Source organism: Dama dama, chromosome 20 (genome assembly GCF_033118175.1).
Source record: "Dama dama isolate Ldn47 chromosome 20, ASM3311817v1, whole genome shotgun sequence".
NCBI classification, from domain to species: Eukaryota; Metazoa; Chordata; class Mammalia; order Artiodactyla; family Cervidae; genus Dama; species Dama dama.
Window position 1 is genome coordinate 27,498,817 of NC_083700.1, and position 18,826 is coordinate 27,517,642.

General features: G+C 47.3%; 1 protein-coding gene and 1 long non-coding RNA gene across 2 annotated transcripts; one reads left to right on the top strand and one right to left on the bottom strand.

Annotated features, from left to right (window-relative positions):
- Positions 1-790: 790 nt before the first annotated feature.
- On the top strand, positions 791-3,727 carry LOC133040852 (uncharacterized). The gene is made up of 3 exons (XR_009689045.1): positions 791-1,415; positions 1,850-1,912; positions 3,552-3,727. It is a non-coding gene; the product is annotated as an uncharacterized LOC133040852 (long non-coding RNA).
- A 165-nt stretch (positions 3,728-3,892) lies between these two features.
- On the bottom strand, positions 3,893-18,268 carry CD2 (CD2 molecule). The gene is made up of 5 exons (XM_061121063.1): positions 18,122-18,268; positions 17,680-17,982; positions 12,727-12,960; positions 8,481-8,603; positions 3,893-4,671 (listed from the first exon to the last, which is right to left on the bottom strand). The coding sequence occupies exons 1-5, from the start codon at positions 18,180-18,182 to the stop codon at positions 4,376-4,378; spliced, it is 1,017 nt and encodes a 338-aa protein (XP_060977046.1). The 5' UTR covers positions 18,183-18,268; the 3' UTR covers positions 3,893-4,375.
- Between the last annotated feature and the right edge of the window lie 558 nt (positions 18,269-18,826).

The following is an 18,826-nucleotide window of genomic DNA, read 5'->3' on the forward strand; positions in this document are numbered from 1 at the left end:
ATTCCCTGGAGAAGAACATGGTAACCCCCTCCAGTATTTTTGCCTGGAGAATTTCATGGACAGAGGAACCTTGTGGGCTATGGGCCATAGGGTCACAAAGGGTCGGACACGACTTAGCATGCATGCAGGCTACAATCCAGATTTTACCTCCCCAGTCCATTGGCTGGGTTCTGCTGTCACAGTTCATTTGGGACCTCTGGGACTGCTTGATTATTCTATAAAATTCATGAAATTGATTACCCTCTGCCAGCATTTGCTGTAAGCCCCTTCCTGGTGCCAGCTCTGACCCCTAGGTAGATCTCAGACTTTATCAAAGGTCGGCTATCAGAAACATCACGACCTCCCCTGCCTCCCTCTCCCCTGCTCTGTGTTGCTGTGAACAAACCACGTTTTGTGGTTTTAAACCATCTGTGAAGTGGTGTCCAGATGTGTCATCAGGGTGGCCCTGCATCAGGGCGCCCAGCAAGGTGGCAGGTGGCTGGTGGCTCAAACTTGGCTTTGTGGGGCAGTCTCAGAGATCATGTTCTTCCACTTTTAATATGTCTGGTATAGAATTGTATCTGTTTGTCCTGTGTGACCAGATATTAAGCTACTCATTCAGGTGAATCAAACTCACCGCACATGAAGTCACTTTGTTGTTGTTCAATCTCTTTGTGACCCCATGGACCACAGCCCGTCAGGCTCCTCACTCATGGGATTTCCCAGGCAAGAATACTAGAGTGGGTTGCCATTTCCTTCTTCAGAGGACCTTCCCAACCCAGAGATCAAATCCATGTGTCCTGCGTCTCCTGTATGGGCAGGCAGATTCTTTACCACTGAGTCACCAGGGAAAACCAAGTCACCTTACAGAGTGCTTATTTATTAATTCAAAATGGGCTGTGTCTCTTTCCAATAACTGGGCCATTTATATCTGCTATCCAGTGTATCTATTCTCAGATATCAAGCCAGAAAGAAAGCTCACGGTTATTAGATTTCTTCTGTACACAGGACATGCCAGTCACATTTACACATGTTACTTCTAGTTAATCCTCATTTCAACCCCATGAGGTGTTATCTCCATTTTAGAGATAAAGAAACCAATATTCAAAGAGGCTGAGTAAATAGCTCAAGCTCGCAAAGCCAGTGAGAAAGAGTCAGAACATTTCAGCTGCAATACCTGTGGGCCTCCTCCTCCTTTGACCTGGGGGGCCACAGAGTGAGACATAGAGATGAAACAGTCTCACCAGGTTCAAGTCACAGCAGAGTTCAGGAAAGGTCTCTTTCGTGACCCTCAATCTGAGTCCAGAGAGAAGAGTGGCTAGATGAAAATCCAGGTGAGGAGTGTGGACAGTGGGGTCAGCCTGTGCAATGGCCCTGCAGTGGGGGACACATCGGTGAGCTTGAGGAACCGTGTGGCTGCAGCCCAGCCAGCACAGGTGAGTTCCATGCTAGAGACGGTATAAGAAAGACTGAGATGAAATTGCCAGTCCACAGCCAAGGTCCCCGTGAGCTAGGCTGACCCAGCTGCTGGCATCAGACTGCTTTTAGGAAGAGCAGGGAATCTATTAAAAAAGACTGGAATTTTCCTTCATGTGACACTCCAGAGTGTCTCCAATTACCTAAATATGTCTTTCAACCAGGCTTCATTCCTTGTAGTAGATGTTACCTACGGGGGATTATTTAACAGGGCTGTTATTGTTTTTCTTACAGTGCTGTATTATCTATCAAGTCCTCAGGTTTGACCAGTCACAGGACCGCGAGACCTGTGGTTCCCTACTTGAAAACCCCTTAGAATTGTTATTGTTAAAAACAACAGAAGATTGGGCCCCAGCCTAAGCTACTGAATCATCAATTTTTTTTTTTTCCACAGGCTTCACAAGCTATTCTGTAGCTGGCCTGACCACATCTCAGAAAGTCCACACTCCGGGACAAGGTCAGTGGGAGGTTACACAACATCAGCAGTGGTGACCACAGCACAAATTTCAAGCAAGGCCAGTGTTTTCCACCTCGTGGCAGAGATTCCAGCAGGCCAGGAAGTGTATTTTACATATGTTTGGAGTTGGCCAGCAGGTTTGTTTGGGTTTTTCAGTAAGGTGTTAGAGAAAAACCCAAACAGACTTGTTGGCCAACCCAATAGATGCCATGGTGGTTGTTTCTTTTTCTTTCATCAAGACTGTACTCACCCATTGAATCAACTGGCCAGTGAAATTTTCAGTAAAGTGGTAGGGGCAATGCTGAGAAATGGCCAAAGTCCTCAGGAGGCTTTTTAACTATGCATTTCATTAGTTCTAAACACATTTTTTTTCATATTTTAACACCTCAGGAATAGGGTTGAACCTACAAATTGATTGTATCTTAGCATTTGTTAAAGTGCAATTGAGAGTGCTTTTTCTTTCGAATGGTGTGTAAATAATGGTGCCATTTAAAATCAATAGTGTTTTCAAACTGATGAAACATAGTAGTTGATAAAGGAATAACATATTTACCTCAACAGATTGTCAGCAGGAGCAAAGTTCATGCTCCCTCTACAGGGGTAATTCTATACCTTTGCTTCAGCAGTTTTTTTGACTCATCTGTTACAACTCAATTCAAATGCCACCTCCTCCGGGAAGCCTTCTGGGTCCCCCAGTCCTGCCAACCAATCCAGATTCCAAGTCCTTCCTCTGGGCTCCCGTATTGGCCTCTAACCAATACTTTTCACACGGTTACATTTATCCTGTAATTAGTCCACCCCTCCCGCAACTTGAGCACCTTGAAAGCAAAGATGTGTGTGCCTCTGTGTTTCTAGCACCTAGCACAGAGCGTGGTATGTAGTACAAGTTCAATAAATGTTTGTTGAATGAATAAGTGATGTAGGGATTGAATAGTTATAGGCACTGTACCATATGTATGCCACAAGATTGCGGGAAAAAGGCAGAGCGCAGGGCTGCAAAGGCCAGGGAGGGCTTCAGGAAGGGAATGGGTTAGGAGTTATTCGGGCAGGATGGCTGATGCAATGGCACAGGGCTGCAATGAGGAAGGAGAAAAGCGGCCATGCTAAGACCTTCCTTTCTCTTCCTAGTAGATCTCATGATGCCTGTCACTTGACTAGACTCCATGTTAGAATTTCAGGAGGCGGTGGGCTTTCATTCATCATTATTCTTAACAATTAACTTTGGGGGTTAAAACAATAGAAGCCCAGGTTCAGAGAAAAGAGCAGCTCAACCCTCTGTGAGCTCTGACAGGAAGTCCTGAATGTACAGAGACTTTGTGGTTTAGACCTCAGAGCTTCCTGCCAGAGCTTGACAGGGTTTAACAAGTCTAAGAAGCCGGGAGAAGGCGGGCGGCCGGGACCGCAAACAGCGTGGTGCCAACATTGCAAACCAGGTGCCTTCTCACCATCTACTGCTTTAGAACCTTAACTGTAAACTGCGTTTTTTTCTTTTTTTTCTCCCCCACTTCCCTCAAAGTACAACTAGCATGACTGCCAGCTGAGGGTGGGGCCTGACCTTTTAATCATGGTCACTTGAGACCTGGGGTTTGCTTCGACCGAGCTGTGTCTCAGCCTGCCCCTTTGGCATGTTCTCTGACAGGCTCGTGGCGCCTCCAGTCTTTATGGACCCCTGTCTTTTCAAGGATGTTTCTACAGATCACCATGAACATGTCTGAAGAACCAAGGAAGTGAAACTGCAAATGAGGTTATGTTTTCTGGTGCCTCTTTTGTTGAAGTTTGTGCATAGAGATTTCAATTCCTTATACAAATCTACCAATAGGCCGTGTGTCCAGCTTTGCACCTGGAACCTGGGGAGTGGATGTCAGTTGCTCTGGTGGGGGATTAAGGGGAACCGGTTGAACTGGGATGGCCAGATTTGGTGGCGGGGTCATACTACACCAAATAGCCTCTTTCCCATTCAGCACTAGATGACACCTGGGGTCAAGTCAAGGCTTTTATTTCACTGCTACTCCCAGTACGGTGAGCAAGTGTCCACCAGGCACATAAGAAAACCAAGAGTGTCTCAAGCAGGAAGCTGCTTGTACAAGACATGGCCACAGTGACTGCTTGACATCAGACACAGGCACATGCTCTGAGAGGGAACAGGGAGACCTCTGGGATTCTGTGCTCTATCACCCAGTCCAAATGTGCGCACTTTTATTGTTTTTTCCCTTTCTGGTGAAGTGGTGATAGGGGAAGGGGGCCAGAGACTCCAGACATCAGACCACGTGGCTGTGTTAAAAGGCACAGACTGTGGCTCACGGGCTGGGGAGGCGATCATGGTCTGTTTGGAGAGCACCCTTGCTGGAGGATGGAGGTGTGGGTGTGCACACCCAGAGTGGAGAAATTCCACAGTGCCTTTTATGGGAAAGGACGGGTATTCATCTCTTTTGATGAGAGGAAGAGGACAGCCGCGGCACAGAATTAGGAGTTTTCTTCGGCGTCACTGGGAGGTTTCGTTTGAACGCGAGGCTTGGGGAGGGGAGGGCCTTTTTGCTGGTGAACTTGTGTGCCTGGCGTTGGAGGAAGCCTCTTCTGCTGGGGCTGGACACGGGGGCCAACAGGCCGGGGACGATGAGCGGGGGGCTGAGAACGGTGACCAGGTACTGGAGGAGTTTGGGACATGCCTGGATTTGCAGGAGTTGAGACTGGAATCTGGTGAGGCTTCCGGCCTCTTTCCTCAAGGGTCGCTTTCTGTGCTGTTATCTCCAGCTGCTCATCTGCAAGGATCAAAGAAGAGTTCTCTGAAGAGTTCTCTTGGCAAAAATCAGGATCGGTGTAACAATATTGAGTGTACCTCCTGTGTACACCACAGCGTGCTAGCTGCTCTGGGGGGGATATGATGAGAAGGCAGAAGCCACCTCTGCTCTCCAGAGATTCCAGGTCTTGAGGGGGAGGACAGAAAGACCCACAGCAAGATAGAGGGACAGCCCAGGGCATCAGAGAACTCAGGGAGTCAGAGGCAAGGAATCCAGTGGAGAACGTGATGCCTGGATCTCCAGGGAGCAGAGAGGGCACTTAGACCCCAGTCCTGACTCTAAGTCATCCCAGGTATCACACCTTAGCGCCACTCAGGGTCAGAGCCCTTATAATAGGATTGAGGAGTCAGAGAGGGGCTTCCCTTGTGGCTCAGATGGTAAAGAATCTGCCTCTAGTGTGGGAGACCCTGGTTCTACCCCTGGATCAAGAAGATCCCCTGGAGAAGGGTATGGCAACCCACTCCATCATTCCTGCCTACAGAATCCCACAGACAGAGGAGCCTAGCAGGCTACAGTCCATGGGGACGCAAAGAGTCAGACACGACTGAGTGACTAACACACACAGTCAGAAAGAATGTTAGTAACCACCTGCCTTCAGATGGGTCTCTGTGTGAGATCTACCTTTCACCCACTTCTGTAATTCACCCACATTTTGGTGAGGGGTTGGGACTTACGCAAAAGGGCTGTTTAGTCCTTAGAAACATATTAGTGTCTCAGAAATTCATAAGCCAGCCCTATGCTCTTGGACTTGGAAGAAATATTCCTCCTCTGGTCACTCACCTCTCTGGGATTTTCTGCTTTGTGTGATGGCAATCCGTGAAGACAGGCCTATGACTCAGAGTAATGTCATTTTCCCTTTGCTGTTTTGAAATCACAGAGGAAATCTTTGAGGATGCTCAGGTGCCATAGGCCTGGAGGGCTCGGGTGGCCCCTCTGGCCCCCTTTGTGCTACAAGTCAGGTATTTCCTACCCCATGCCCAAAGCCATCCTCACGGTGTTCTCCAGAAAGCCAGAATGAGGACGCCCTCCCTGGGGTGGATGGCTGCTCACATCAGTACAGAGATGCATGGTTTAGGAAACACGTGCCCTCTCTGAACACCACGCTGTGACTTCAGGTGAAAGTGAAGTGAAGGTCGCTCAGTCATGTCTGACTCTTTGTGACCCCATGGACTATACAGTCCACGAAATTTTTCTGTCCAGAATACTGGAGTGGGTAGCCGTTCCCTCCTCCAGGGGATCTTCCCAACTCCAGGGATCAAACCCAGGTCTCCCGCATGGCAGGCGGATTCTTTTCCAGCTGAGCCATCAGGGAAGCCTGAGCAGCCTCCTCCGACTGCTGGAAATCCAGGCGCTGGGTGACTCTGAACGCGAAGGCTCAAAGCCAAACGCCAGGGTTTTGCTGAGGAGATGTTGGTGTGCTCTGAGCACAAAAAGTGAAACGCACAGAAAGGGAAAAACATATCTTCTGTGCCATTTCTGGTGCCTTCAGGAGGCAGAGGTGGTGCCATGAGGCCATGCAGAGGACTTTGAGTCTCAACCCCAGGTTCCAGCTATGGGGCCGTGGGAAAGCCTTTTTCCATCCTTGGACTGCAAGCTGGAGCTGGCCATTTGCTTACTGCTAGTCTGGTCATTTGTTCATTTGCTGTTTTGTTCATTTGTTTTTAGAACACTTATTCCCCATCTTCTAGGTATTAGGTACCATTGCTAAGTGCCTGTGATGGCTCAGACATAAGCACTCTTCTTAGATAGCCAAAAGTCAACAAGCGGCACAAACCAGGACAGCAGATCACAATGTCAGTCTCTGGTAAGGGCCCAGGGCCACTAGGGAGACGCAGACAAAGAGCCCCATGAGTTCTGGGAGGAAGAGAGGGGTGTGGCCAAGGGGCTGACCCCTCAGGTTGGCTTGGACAGACAAGGCGGTCATCAAAGCTCTGTGCAGCCCACCATCACAGCAGGACACCCACGCCCGCAACTCCAGCCACAGCCCGCATTGCTCCACGGCTGTATGGAATCCCTCCAGCCTCAATGTTCTCCTCCCTCACTGCATCTCCTGGTTACTCAGCGCTAGGCCAGTACTAGATGAAGCAAACAGCCACCTGGAGCACAAAACCAAAGGAGGCCCAAAACCCTGGGGCTGTGCAAGGGCAGGGTCAACCCTGGAGGTGGAGGTCTTCTCAACTTTTGTATCCGGGGGTCCTTGTTCATCTCACCCTTGTTCTAACTCAGCCTACTGGTCATAGTATTTGGGACAAAGCATTTAACCTAGCTGAGCTTAAACTTCAGCTGAATGAATATTATCTGTCTCATGTGATCATGCAGAAAGTTGGATGAGATAATGAGTATAAAGCATCACATTAGGGAGGGAGGTTCAAGAGGGATGGGACATGGGTAAACCGATGGCTGATTGATGTTGATATATGGCAGAAGCCAACACAACACTGTAAAGCAATTATTCCCCCAATTAAAAATAAATACGTTTTTAAAAAGCATCCTATTATAGATTGGGGTCTGACACAGCCAACTGCTTTGTCAACCTGAGTTGATCATCATGTTGGTCATTTCAGCCTCAAGAAAGAGCAGTTGTTTTGCCACCGGATGGCATGTGAGGTCCAAGCATGTGATCTTTGACTCTTAAGCAGTGGGGAAGAAGCCTTTGCAGGGGGGATGGGGATGGAAAACTGCCCAAGTCAGGCCAAGAAGTGAGGAAACCGTGTGTGCTTATGGGACTAACAAACAGCTCTGGTCCACTGGGGTGGAGGGTGCAGGAGAGAGGGAGGTGGAAGCTTGGGCCCATGCTGGAGCAGTGGCCTGAGGGAGACCTGAGGAAAGAAGTCTAAAGTAAGGAAATTAAATCCAAAGGTGGCTCAAGGCCACCACTGCCTGGGGAGGTGCAGACCAGATCTTTGTTTGGGCAGTTGCAAAGCCAGTTGGCCTGGGAGTGCCAGGCTCACTCCAGGGAGAGACCCCACATAGGCGGACCCAGTCCTGCTGTGAATGTGAGCTTGTGCAGAACCTGAGGACCTGTCCACCTGGCCTCACGTCCTGCTGATGACTGGACACCCCCTGCTGGACGCACCTGTAGCTCACTCCCTAACACCCTCATCCCAGGGTCCACAGAAACATCATTTTCTGAACACATCGCTTTGGGTGGCCTGGATGCTCCTTGAGCCAGCTCCTCATGAGCATAACATTTTCTTTCTTAGTGGGTTGTCAGGACTGATTCAAGAAAGAAACACTCACAGCCCTGACAACTCCTCTTGGAACAGTAAATTGGAAAGGGAATAGAAACACCCAGTTTTAGAACAAATGTGCTCCTGTGAGTCCCCAGTGAGTGTCCTGAAATTTTACCTGTGTTCCTAGGAGACTGGTCCTGAACCCAGCTTGGCCACCCTCACTCAGGAGAAGACAAGATGTTGGTTCATAGACATGGTGTTTTGATGCTAATCTTTCTATCCACATAGATACACATGGCTCATTCAAAGCATGTCCACACAGCTTTGCACCGAGTCAGCTTCAGCTGGTGGATTCTAGTGAGGCCACCCTGGACTGAGCATCTCAAATCTCCCCCATTGTCACTACTGAGAATCTGTTTTTCAAAACTCAAGCTAACCACAAAATGGAACAAACTGTAACCGCCGGTGAAGGCCCTGACATTCTGAAACTACCCATCTCCAGTCTTTTCTTTCCAGACTCTGGGTGCCAGCCCCATGAGCAGTTTCCACGGGGATTTCACCTGGGCCTGCGGTGGGACAGAAGAAGGGGGAGCTTACCATCTCTCCTGTGGCTCTGTTTTTTCCTCCTGCTGATGTAGCAGATGAGTAGTGCCACGAAGATGAGCAAGACAACGCCTCCTACACAAATGCCGATGATGAGGTACAAATCCAGGCCTTCATCTGCAAGAGGAACAGATGCGGCATGGATGGGAGGTCCTGGGAAGAGGGACCATTTCATTGCCCTGGCCAAGGACTCGAGGACTCCTGCCTCCCATCTTATGGATGAAAGAGTTTGATGGGACTTCTCAGCCTCACGGAGGCTAAGCTTATGGAGGCTGGTGAATGGGGTCAATACCTCAAGGAGTGCAGGGTTCAAGATAAGCCCCTCTCACAAGGCTCCTTCGAGAGCTCTTCCCCTGGACCAGAAATGCCTGATTCTTTGTGAGCCAAGGCTCTGTCCCTTCTCAGGGAGGATGTCACAGAAATTTAGATCTGAGAACGAGGTTAGAGAAAATCTAACGTAATCTCTAGCTTCATGCACAAGGCCCAGAGAGGAAGGATGAGTTGCCTGAGGTCACACAGCATCCATTCCCGAGTGGTTCCTTTAAGCAGCCCCTCATCTTCATATTTCTGCACTGTTTATCCAGCTTCATCTCTGGTTGCCCTCCTACATCATGATTGCTTTTTCCTCATTCTCACGACCAGGTAGTTCCCAAAGACAGGATCCATGTTTCATGTGTCCAGCCCAGCTCTCTAACCTCAAAGCCAGCAAGCACCCTCTCCAAGATTTTCCCTGGCCTGTGAGAGAAACTCAGATACACAGTGAGTTAGCCGCAGCAGTGAACTTAATCTTCAACTCACAAACCTTCAGCTGCTATAATGCAACAAGAATAACAATGACTGTGTTAAGAGAAATTGATTTGAGTGCAGGCTTTTCTAGGTAGGAGCTGTGTGACCTTTGGCCAGTTACTTCACCTCTCTGAGCCTGTTCCTGTCTTTGAAAAAATGGAAATAATGAATTTACATTACAGGTGGCTGTTGGAAGTCAATCAGATAATGGATGTGAAAGTGCTTTATAAAGTGTGAAACTACACACAAAGATGGGGGCCTGCCCTGACTACAGTTCTGGGCACTGGCACTTCTGGGAGCTGTTTCCTGAGAGGGATGCTGGGCCATCTGCCCATTTGTGAGTCACAGCAGTCAGAGAGTCAGCAGCTGGGGCCAGGGGTCAGGGGACTTGTCCATCCTGAGAATGAACAGAGCTCAGCCCAGCATCACAAGGAAACCCTTCTCCAGCCAGACATTCTTGGGAAGATACTGTTATACATGAAGCCCAGGATGGGCCCCAGGAGCAAGCTCAGAAACCAAACTAAACAGGTGTTCAGACTGCAGTGGTTTGTTAATCCTTGCTTTTCTTCCTAAGTGTCTCTCTCTCTCTCTCTCACCCATTCTTTGCCTGCTGGTTATATAGACTTTCTAGGCTCTGTGGATGAAGGGGCTTCCATCAGGAAAGCAGGCATAATCCTAACCTGCTGTGGAACTGGACTGGGAAAAGCAGAAGGGCCCTTTAGGTTCTGCCTGCTTGGAGGAAGGGTCAGGGCTATCAGAATCCACCTTGGGCTCAGCCAAGGACTTCCCAGGGTCTGACCTGGGGGGGTTGGGGGCAAGCCTAGGACCAGTTGAGGAACATGGGGCTAAACCATGCAGACACCAGCTTGTCTCCTCAGAGTCCTCAGACAGGACAAGCATGCTCTTATCTGGGCACACTTGGGAATGTAGGTGTGCCCCACACAGCCTGTTCACAGATCTGTCCAGTGCGGCCTCTGGACGCTTTCTGTGGGGAAGGTTCCAGCATGTCTCAGAGGCAGCTATGTCCTCACAGTCACTAAATCCAGCCACACTCCTTCCTGCACTCCCTCTCAGAGATAATATGCCCATGAATTCATGGGGTAGAGTCCTTTCTTGTGTCCAAACCTGCTCCCTCCTCCTACTATTTTGATTTTAAGTACATGCTTATCTGTTTTGAGCCAAGTGGTTAATCATGTCATTGCTCCTCTCTGCCTTGGCCTTTTAGGATGATGCATCCAGATCCACTTTAGGGTCTTCAAGAGCAAACTTGTCCTCCCCAGACTTGCCCTAGGTATTCCTCCCATGTCTCCAGTGCCCCTTCCCCCAGCTGGCTCCCCCAACTCTGCACCACAAGGAGGTGACAGGAAGGTTCCAGTCTTCGAACCCCAGCTCCCCCCAAAGCCCTTCCTCTCTTCCTCCATCCCTAATGCACACACATTTTTATACTGCTGGGATCTAGTTAAAATACACATGGAGTAGCATTACCAGATAAAATACTGGAGATGACTAGTTAAATTAGAAATAAACAATGAATAATGTTTTTGGATAAGGGTGTCCCATGCAACACTTGGAACACACTTATACTGTCTTTTTAGGGACTTCCCTGCCAATCCAGTGGTTAAGACTCTGTGCTTCCAATGCAGGAGGTGTGGGGTCGATTCCTGGTTGGGGAGCTAAGATCCTGCATGCCATGTAGGGTGACCAAAAAAAAATATTTACACTGTCTTTTGTTTCTTTTTTTTTTTTTCAATTTGCTAAATCTGGCAACTCTAATTAAGAGCATCCTGAAGGGGGATAAGAGCTTGTGAAGTCGAGGAGGGGCTACCTCACTCACTGTGCCTTAGTGATGGGGGGCATGGAGGGATGGCTGGGAGGCAGAGATTTCATAGGAGGTGACGTGACGCTGGTCTGAGCATGTGACTTGTGGACTCTAGGATGGTCCCCACTGAGCCCTGCCTCCTGAGATTTCTACCTGTGTGCGACCCCTTCTGATTAAATGCGGGCCGGGCTTACTGAGTGGCTCCTAAAAGAATACAGTACAGCAGCAGTGATGGGACCTGAGACCGAGTTCACAAAGACCAAAGACCCTGGCTTTTGGGCCGGGCCCTTACTGTTGCTCTTTCTCAAGGGGCTCTGAGGGAAGTGGCTGCCATATTGTGAGGCAGCCGAATGCCCACCATGAGTAAACTTGGAAGTGGGTCCTCCCTCAGCAGTGCTTCTACCTGACTGACATGACTGCACCCCTGCTGGAACCTTGATGATAGCTGCATGAATGACTCTGAGCCAGAACCATCAGCTAGGCCAGTCCCAGATTCAGTGTCTCACAGAAACTGTGAGATTATTATCTTCAACACTGTTTGCTGTTTTAAGCCACTAAATATAGGGTCATTTGTTACACAACTGATAACTAATTCAAAATATATATTAAAGTCTTACTTCTGATTTCACACCAGCTCAGGGTTGCTTCCTAGGGTCACTGACCAGCCAAAATTGCTACAGAAACTAAGGAAATCTGGCCAGATCACTGGTGTTTTTTTGGTTGTTTGTTTTTTTCGGTTTCCTTTCAGGGGATTGACCAGACAGCACTGGAAAGATAATTGTGGAGTATCAGATGAGTAGACTCTTGGGGATCACAAGGCTTATCTTCTTTGTGGCCCAGGAGGCTGAAGCCCAGAAAGAGGAAGGAATTCTGTCCAGGCCATTCCGGTACATTTAGACAGACCAAAACTAGAAGTCCAGACCCCAGTCTCCCAGGCCAGAGCAGGCCATCTTTCAAAAATTACTTTTGGGGGGCATGTCAAGTTGGGGACCAGGAAAGAACTTAGACTCTTGAAATTTCAGAACTTTCTGTGCTGAGCGCTCTGCTCTGAGGCAGTTAGAGCTTTGCCCACCTGGGTTCATAGTCCTCCCCGGGCTCTAGCTTTTCCTCTCTCCAAGTCCTTCACTTCCTGGGTTTCTAGAAGGAGCCCTTCTGCTCCTGTCTCTGATAGGAGGTGCCGACCATCGCCCCTCCAGAAAGGAATCTTTCTTGCTCCCTTCTCCATCATTGCCCTGGGGTCACAGTCGTGGTCCCTGACTAACTGAGAGACTATGGGCAAGTCTGTTTGCCTCTCTGGCAAGGGGCAGTCTGTATGAGATAACCATTTCAGCTCCTTTTATCTCTTCAACTCAGCAATTCTTTCTCCTAGAAGAGCACCTTTTTAATTACCTGAGGTTAGACCATGCTCTGTGAGAAGAATCCCAAGATGGGTAAGCATAGAACACTACCTCCTCTCTCCTCTAAGCCTTCCCTTGGAGATTTCCAGGAGAAAGAGGGGTGTTCTCAGTTCTCACCCTGAGCCTAAGTGGCCTCCCAGGCCAGGCACCCATGCCCTGGAGCAGTCCTTGCCTGTTTGGCCGTAAAGGCTGGACTGTGATGTGAACTTGTGGCGCCTGATCAGTGCCTACCACGCACCTGGACACATGACCGTCACCATGCTGACTTTCTTATCGACATGGTTATGCGCCATGCACTTGAATGTTTTATTCCATTTGGTGTTCCACTTGTAGGTGATGAGCCTCTGATGACCTTTTTGGACAGTGCTCTTATTTAAAAACAGTTCTAATGTAGGATCACTTCCATTTTCTACCTTGCAGCTCACAGTTCTGTTGGTACAGGTCCAGTTAATTTCAGGTCCTGAGAGCATCTCTGAAAAGAAAAGAAAGATCCAACTCAAGTCAGGCAACTTACTGATTGTAAAAGATATAACTATTTAGAGAGGGGAAATGGAGTTAGTTGGGGACCAGGAAACAATTTCAAAGATCCCAGCAATTTTTAAAATATCATTTCTATTTTATGTTATTTATACAACACATTCAGAATAAATTTATTTCTGATAATTATATCAGTAAAATATACATCATATTCTCAGACGGTAAATTGTCTACTTGCAATGTGGGAGACCTGGGTTTGATCCCTGGGTTGGGAAGATCTTATAGAGAAGGAAATGGCAACCCACTCTGGTACTCTTGCCTAGAAAATTCCATGGATGGAGGAGCCTGGTGGGCTACAGTCCATGGAGTCACAAAGAGTCAGACATGACTGAGCGACTTCACTTTTTCTTTCTTTATACCTTAAAATGCTTTCACGTATATGATATCATTTCATCCTAACAAACAGAGAAGATGATGTTTTTCTTCCTGTTTATAGATGAAGTACCCAAGGGTCTGGGAGGGTTAAATGGATGGTCCAAAGGTACCCACTAATAAATGGCAAATCAGGAGAGGAGCTCACCCTCCCAAATTCAAGTTCAGTCATACGGTTAAGAGGTTTACCATGTCCTGACCTCCACACAGCACAGGAGTCCGTGGGGGGGATGGAGGGTTGGGAGAAATGCTTTAAGAGCAACTGGGAAACTGACCCTGGAGAAACTGGTACGTGTGTAGCCTGGGGCCTTGGTCACAAATGGAAACTCCCTCCTCCTTCCCCCGGCAGATCCTGGGAGCAGTGGTGCTGTTCAAGCTCTGGACAGACAGAGCCCCTTCATCCTCCCAGAGCTGCTGGGCCACTCCCCACACCTCACTGGTTCTCACCCACAGATAAGGATAAGAAAGACGTTCCCCATCTGTACAGCAGGAATGACAGGTGACAAAGTCCTGGCACATGGGTAGGCTCTGGCGATGCTGGTGGTGGGGCTTCCCAGGAGGCACAGTGGTAAAGAACCCACCTGCCAATGCAGGAGGCACAAGAGACAAGGGTCAATCCCTGGGGAGGGAAGATCTCCTGGAGTAGGAAGTGGCACCCCACTCCGGTATTCTTGCCTGGAAAATTCCATGGACAGAGGAGACTGGTGGGCTTCAGTCCATGGGGTTGCAAAGAGTTGGACACAACTGAGCAACTGGGCACACACAATGCTGGCGGTAGCTGTTATGGTCCCACACGCCTGCCTCTCCATTTCTGACATGCTAATATTCGAAGGCTGTGTCATGAAAGAAAAAGCCCTGGCCTTGGAGTCATTTGGACCAGGTTCAAATCGTATTCCACCACTTGTGAGCTGTGACCAAATTCTGCCCTTTTTCTCACCCTGCCTTCCCTTCCTTTCCTCAGATTTGCCCCCTTTCTTTCGCAGCATCCTTCCATTCATCATGCATTTTTTTTTTCTTAATGATTTCCTCCCTCCCTGACTCCCAGACAATCATATCTTCCCCATGAACTTTCTCACCAAATTTCATTTCTGTCCCAGAATATAGGTAAGCAGAAATTAAATGTTTTCCCATCCAGAGATTCAGTGTGACCCCAAATGAAGAGGGTGGAAAAACATCACCGTACACCAAGACAGGGTCAGTGCATGCTCTAGGGGTTGAGTTGAGGAGTTTGTCTGTGTTTTCAAAATGGAAATACTCCTTTTTTTTTCTATTTATAAATCTACATGTTGCTCTTCAGTTGAAACCAACACAGTATTGTAAAGCAATTATCCTTCAATTAAAAATATGAGTTAAAAAAGCATACAAGTAAATCACATCACTATAAAAATTGATGAAATATCAAAAAAGTTTCAAGAAGATTAAAAATCACTTACAATTCTATCACGCAGAGTCAATAATTGCTAATGTTTCAATGCATCTAACAAATGTTTTCTATGCATGCATACCATATATAAATAATGTTCTAAAAAATAAAATTGGATCATATGATTTTTTAGTCTGCCTTTTTCCCTTTACTGATCTATTATGAAATTCTTTACTTTATGAACACCAATAAATATACATCTCCACCATCTTTTTTTAATGATGTATTCTTGATTTTAAGGGCTTCCCTGGTGGCTCAGTGGTAAAGAATCCGCCTGCCAATGCAGGAGACGCAAGCTCCATCTCTGGGTCGAGAAGATCCCGTGGAGGAGGAAATGGCAACCCGCTCCATTATTCTTGCTGGGAAAATCCCATGGACAGAGGAGCCTAGCAGTCCATGGGATCAGAGTCGGAAAGGACTGAGTGAGTGAGCGCGCATGCATTCTTGATTTAATCAGTAAGTTTCTAACTGCCGGGGACTTTAAGATCTTTCCAGTATTTCACTGACATAAACCATCCAGCTATGTGCAGCCACTTGAAAGCATATCTTTGTATACACGGTCTCTGTAAGACAGCTTCGTACAAGAGGCATGATTATATTGAGTGAGGGTACATCTCATAGATGAACGCTCTCTGATTCCAGGTTGCTAGGATGAACTTCTCCACTAACATCTGCTTTTAAGGGGACTTCCTCAGCTAATGTCAGCAACCCCCTCATTAAGGAGTTGTGGGTACCAAGATTGGAAACAGAGAAGCTTGAAGGAACAAAGAGATGGAGAGAGCTCTAGCCCTGAGGAAACAGGTACTATGTCCCAGGGGCCTGAGGCACCTATGGTTAGGTTTCCCTGAAGCCTTGTCCCATGAATACCCCATAGGGTCATAATTATGAAAATCAGACTTAGAGCAGAGAGAGAATTTGCCCAAGGCCTTGTGGTAAGAAATGGTGACTGGATCACAAATTGACATGCTGTGTAACATTTACACACACACACACACACACACACACACACACACACAACGAGATGGCAGTTGTGTCATGGAAAGACCTCTGTCTTTTGGCAAAAGAGTGAGAATTTATTTTTGAGGTTGTGAAAACATTCTAAAATTGATTGCCGGTTTGGTTGTACAACTCTGTAAATACACTACAAGCCATAGAATCATATACTTTAAATGGGTGGATTTTATGGTATGTGCATTATATCTCGATAAAGCTGATGGGGTAGGCGTGGGTCGGGGCAGGGTGAGGGCAGAATGTCACCATCGTTGCTAAAACCAGCCTTGGGTTTGGATCCTAACTTTGCTCCCGTCAGACCACTACCTGTTTCCTCATAGTTGATAAGGGAAAAACTACCTCTCAGGATTGTTGGGAACCTTAAGTAAGAGCATGTAGCAAAGCACATGACATATCATCGGTAGCCATTATTACCCAGGCAATGCTAAATGATACATGAATGTGAAGCTCAAGTTTAAAACAGAATACTTGGCCAAAGTTATGACATCTGTGGTTCCCAGAGCCCACAACAGAGGCCCTTTCTGGCTGCATCTATCTCACCCCATTTCTGAGCTGTACTCTATTCTGGTGCCGGACGAGGTGTGGAAAGTTGTCATCTGGGGGGAGGGTGGGTGGGCTGCCAATGTCTGTGAGTATTGCGGGTGGGGGCTGTTACCAGGTCCGCGTGCTCAAGAACAGGGCTGGAGGGTGACTTTATGTAGGAGGAGGGGGCCCTTCCTTTGGCAGCATTTCCTGTCTCAAGCACGGAAATGCTTATTTGCTCACTGAATCTCTGGCTTGTGTTCAGGCTCAGGTTCCTATCTTCTTCTCCAAGCAAGTTCAGCTTCTTCTTCTACTGTTATCCATGCCCTGCCAAGGGACCCCTGGACTTGCAACTTCAATGTCATTTCAATTCTACTTTCTTGTCCCTCTCTCTCAAACTCAAGCCACTTTGTTCATCCTTTTCCCACACATGACCCTCAGTGGAAGCATGCTTCAGGCACTTTATAGGCACCCTTTGGTTTAGGCCACTGGTTATCAGCTTTGGCTGTGCTTTAAAATCACCTGGGGAGTTTAGAGCCAACAATGCCCAGGCCCTGAGCCAAGAAACTCTGATTTAATTGGTCTGGGATGGGACTTAGTACTGGTAAATTTTACTGTACCTCAGCTGATTCCAACATGAAGCCTGAATTAAGACTCACCAACCAGCCCCTTCCTGCTTCCCCTGGATTAAAGCAGCAGCCCCCTGTGTAGTCTTCCATCTTTCATCTCCCACAGTTACTACTGCTCCCCCAGTACATGCATAGACAGACAGAGCCACACCTTGTGTATTTTCTACAGATACCAGCAAAAACACCTTCTACCTTTGATCATGCTAATGTTGAGCAGATTAGAAACCACTCATCCTTTAATGCATTATTCCTTTCCTGCCTTACCACCACTCCTTCAGGACATCCGGGCTTGAAATTGTCTCTCTGGACAGAAGACCCACTGCCCTTCAATCAGCCTCCCTTTCCTAGCCCCATAGCTTATCCTTCATCATCCACCTGAAATGGCCACCTTTTTCCCCTTCTGCCCACTGATTCCCCTCCTCCTAATTAATGCCAACTCAATCTAGATCCTTCACTCAAACCAGCATCCCCACCACCTCTGGAGAGCTGAAGTGTGTAGACATGAGGGTCTATTAGCTGTGGAGTCTATCTCTCCCACAAGACTGGAGCTTGCATCGAGGCAGGAGGAATGCATTCAGTTTCCTTTAGGGCTCCCCAAGGCCAACATCTGGGCTGGGGACCTTGCATAAATGTTACTCTTTGGCTTGCTAAATAGCACCCATTTTGAGATGGAGGAATATAGGGGTTAAAGACTTACCTTGAATCTTCAAATCAAAGGTTTTGCTCAGTAGGTTTACTCCATTTGAATTATATACCTCTACCTTATAGAGATCACTATCGTTTCTCATCAGAGTTTTAATTTTCAGAGTTCCATTTGTAAACATAACATATTTGTCCATTTGGTTGTAAAGTGGCTTGTCTTTCCTGATTCGTGCAATCTTCTCTTTGTTTTTGTTCCATTGTATATCTGCTACCGTATCACTCCCTTGAAAACCAGGAATGTCCAGGATGAGGTCATGATCCAAGGCACCCCAGACGACAGTGCTTTCAGGGTCTTCACCTACAAAAAGCAAGACAGTTGCTGAGGTGACTTGCTACCAAGGAACAGCAGGGCTGTGACCTTTCTGACTTTTACATTCAGTTCAGGGTCTCCAACGAAGCTTCTAACAGTGAGAGTGAAGACCCTCACGCCAACTTACCTTTGGTGGGAACAATGAAAATCAGAAGGAAGCTGGCTAAGATTTCACATGCGAGGTTCATCTTTGGGGATCGTTTCCTTCTGTGATTCTGTGCTCTTCTTGCAAAAGGAACTCAAGTAACATCAGTGGAATCCACCCCCTGTGAGCGTAACCACGTGCCTCTCTTTCTTGCTTCTTTACAGTAACATAGAAAACAGACGTACATACACACACTCACACTCAAGCATATACAATTCAGAAAACCAACCTGGCTGATGTCCTTCTTTGCCAAAGCAGGGATATTTGTGAATGTGTCTTCTTATGGTGTTTTAATCCTCACAGCAGCCTTGGGTGGGTTTTATTATGCTCGTCAAAGAGAAGAGGAACTAACAGACTGAGTAAGCCACTTAGAATCACCCTTTAGTTGACAAGGAGCCAGATTCAACCTTACAGCCCGCCTTCTATGCCCTCTACTGCAGTATATATGAAAAATTATTACTATTCAAATAGATAAATTATTCCTATCAATCAATAAGACAAATGAAATTTGGTTTTTAAAATGAACAAAGAATACAAACAAGCAATTTATAGAAGAAATACATTATGGAAGAAATGTCAATAAATGTATGAGAAGACATCTAATGCTACAGATATTATACATAAGTCATAAAACACCATCTTCACATTCAAATTAGCAAAGTTAGAAAAGATAGTGATTTACATTAT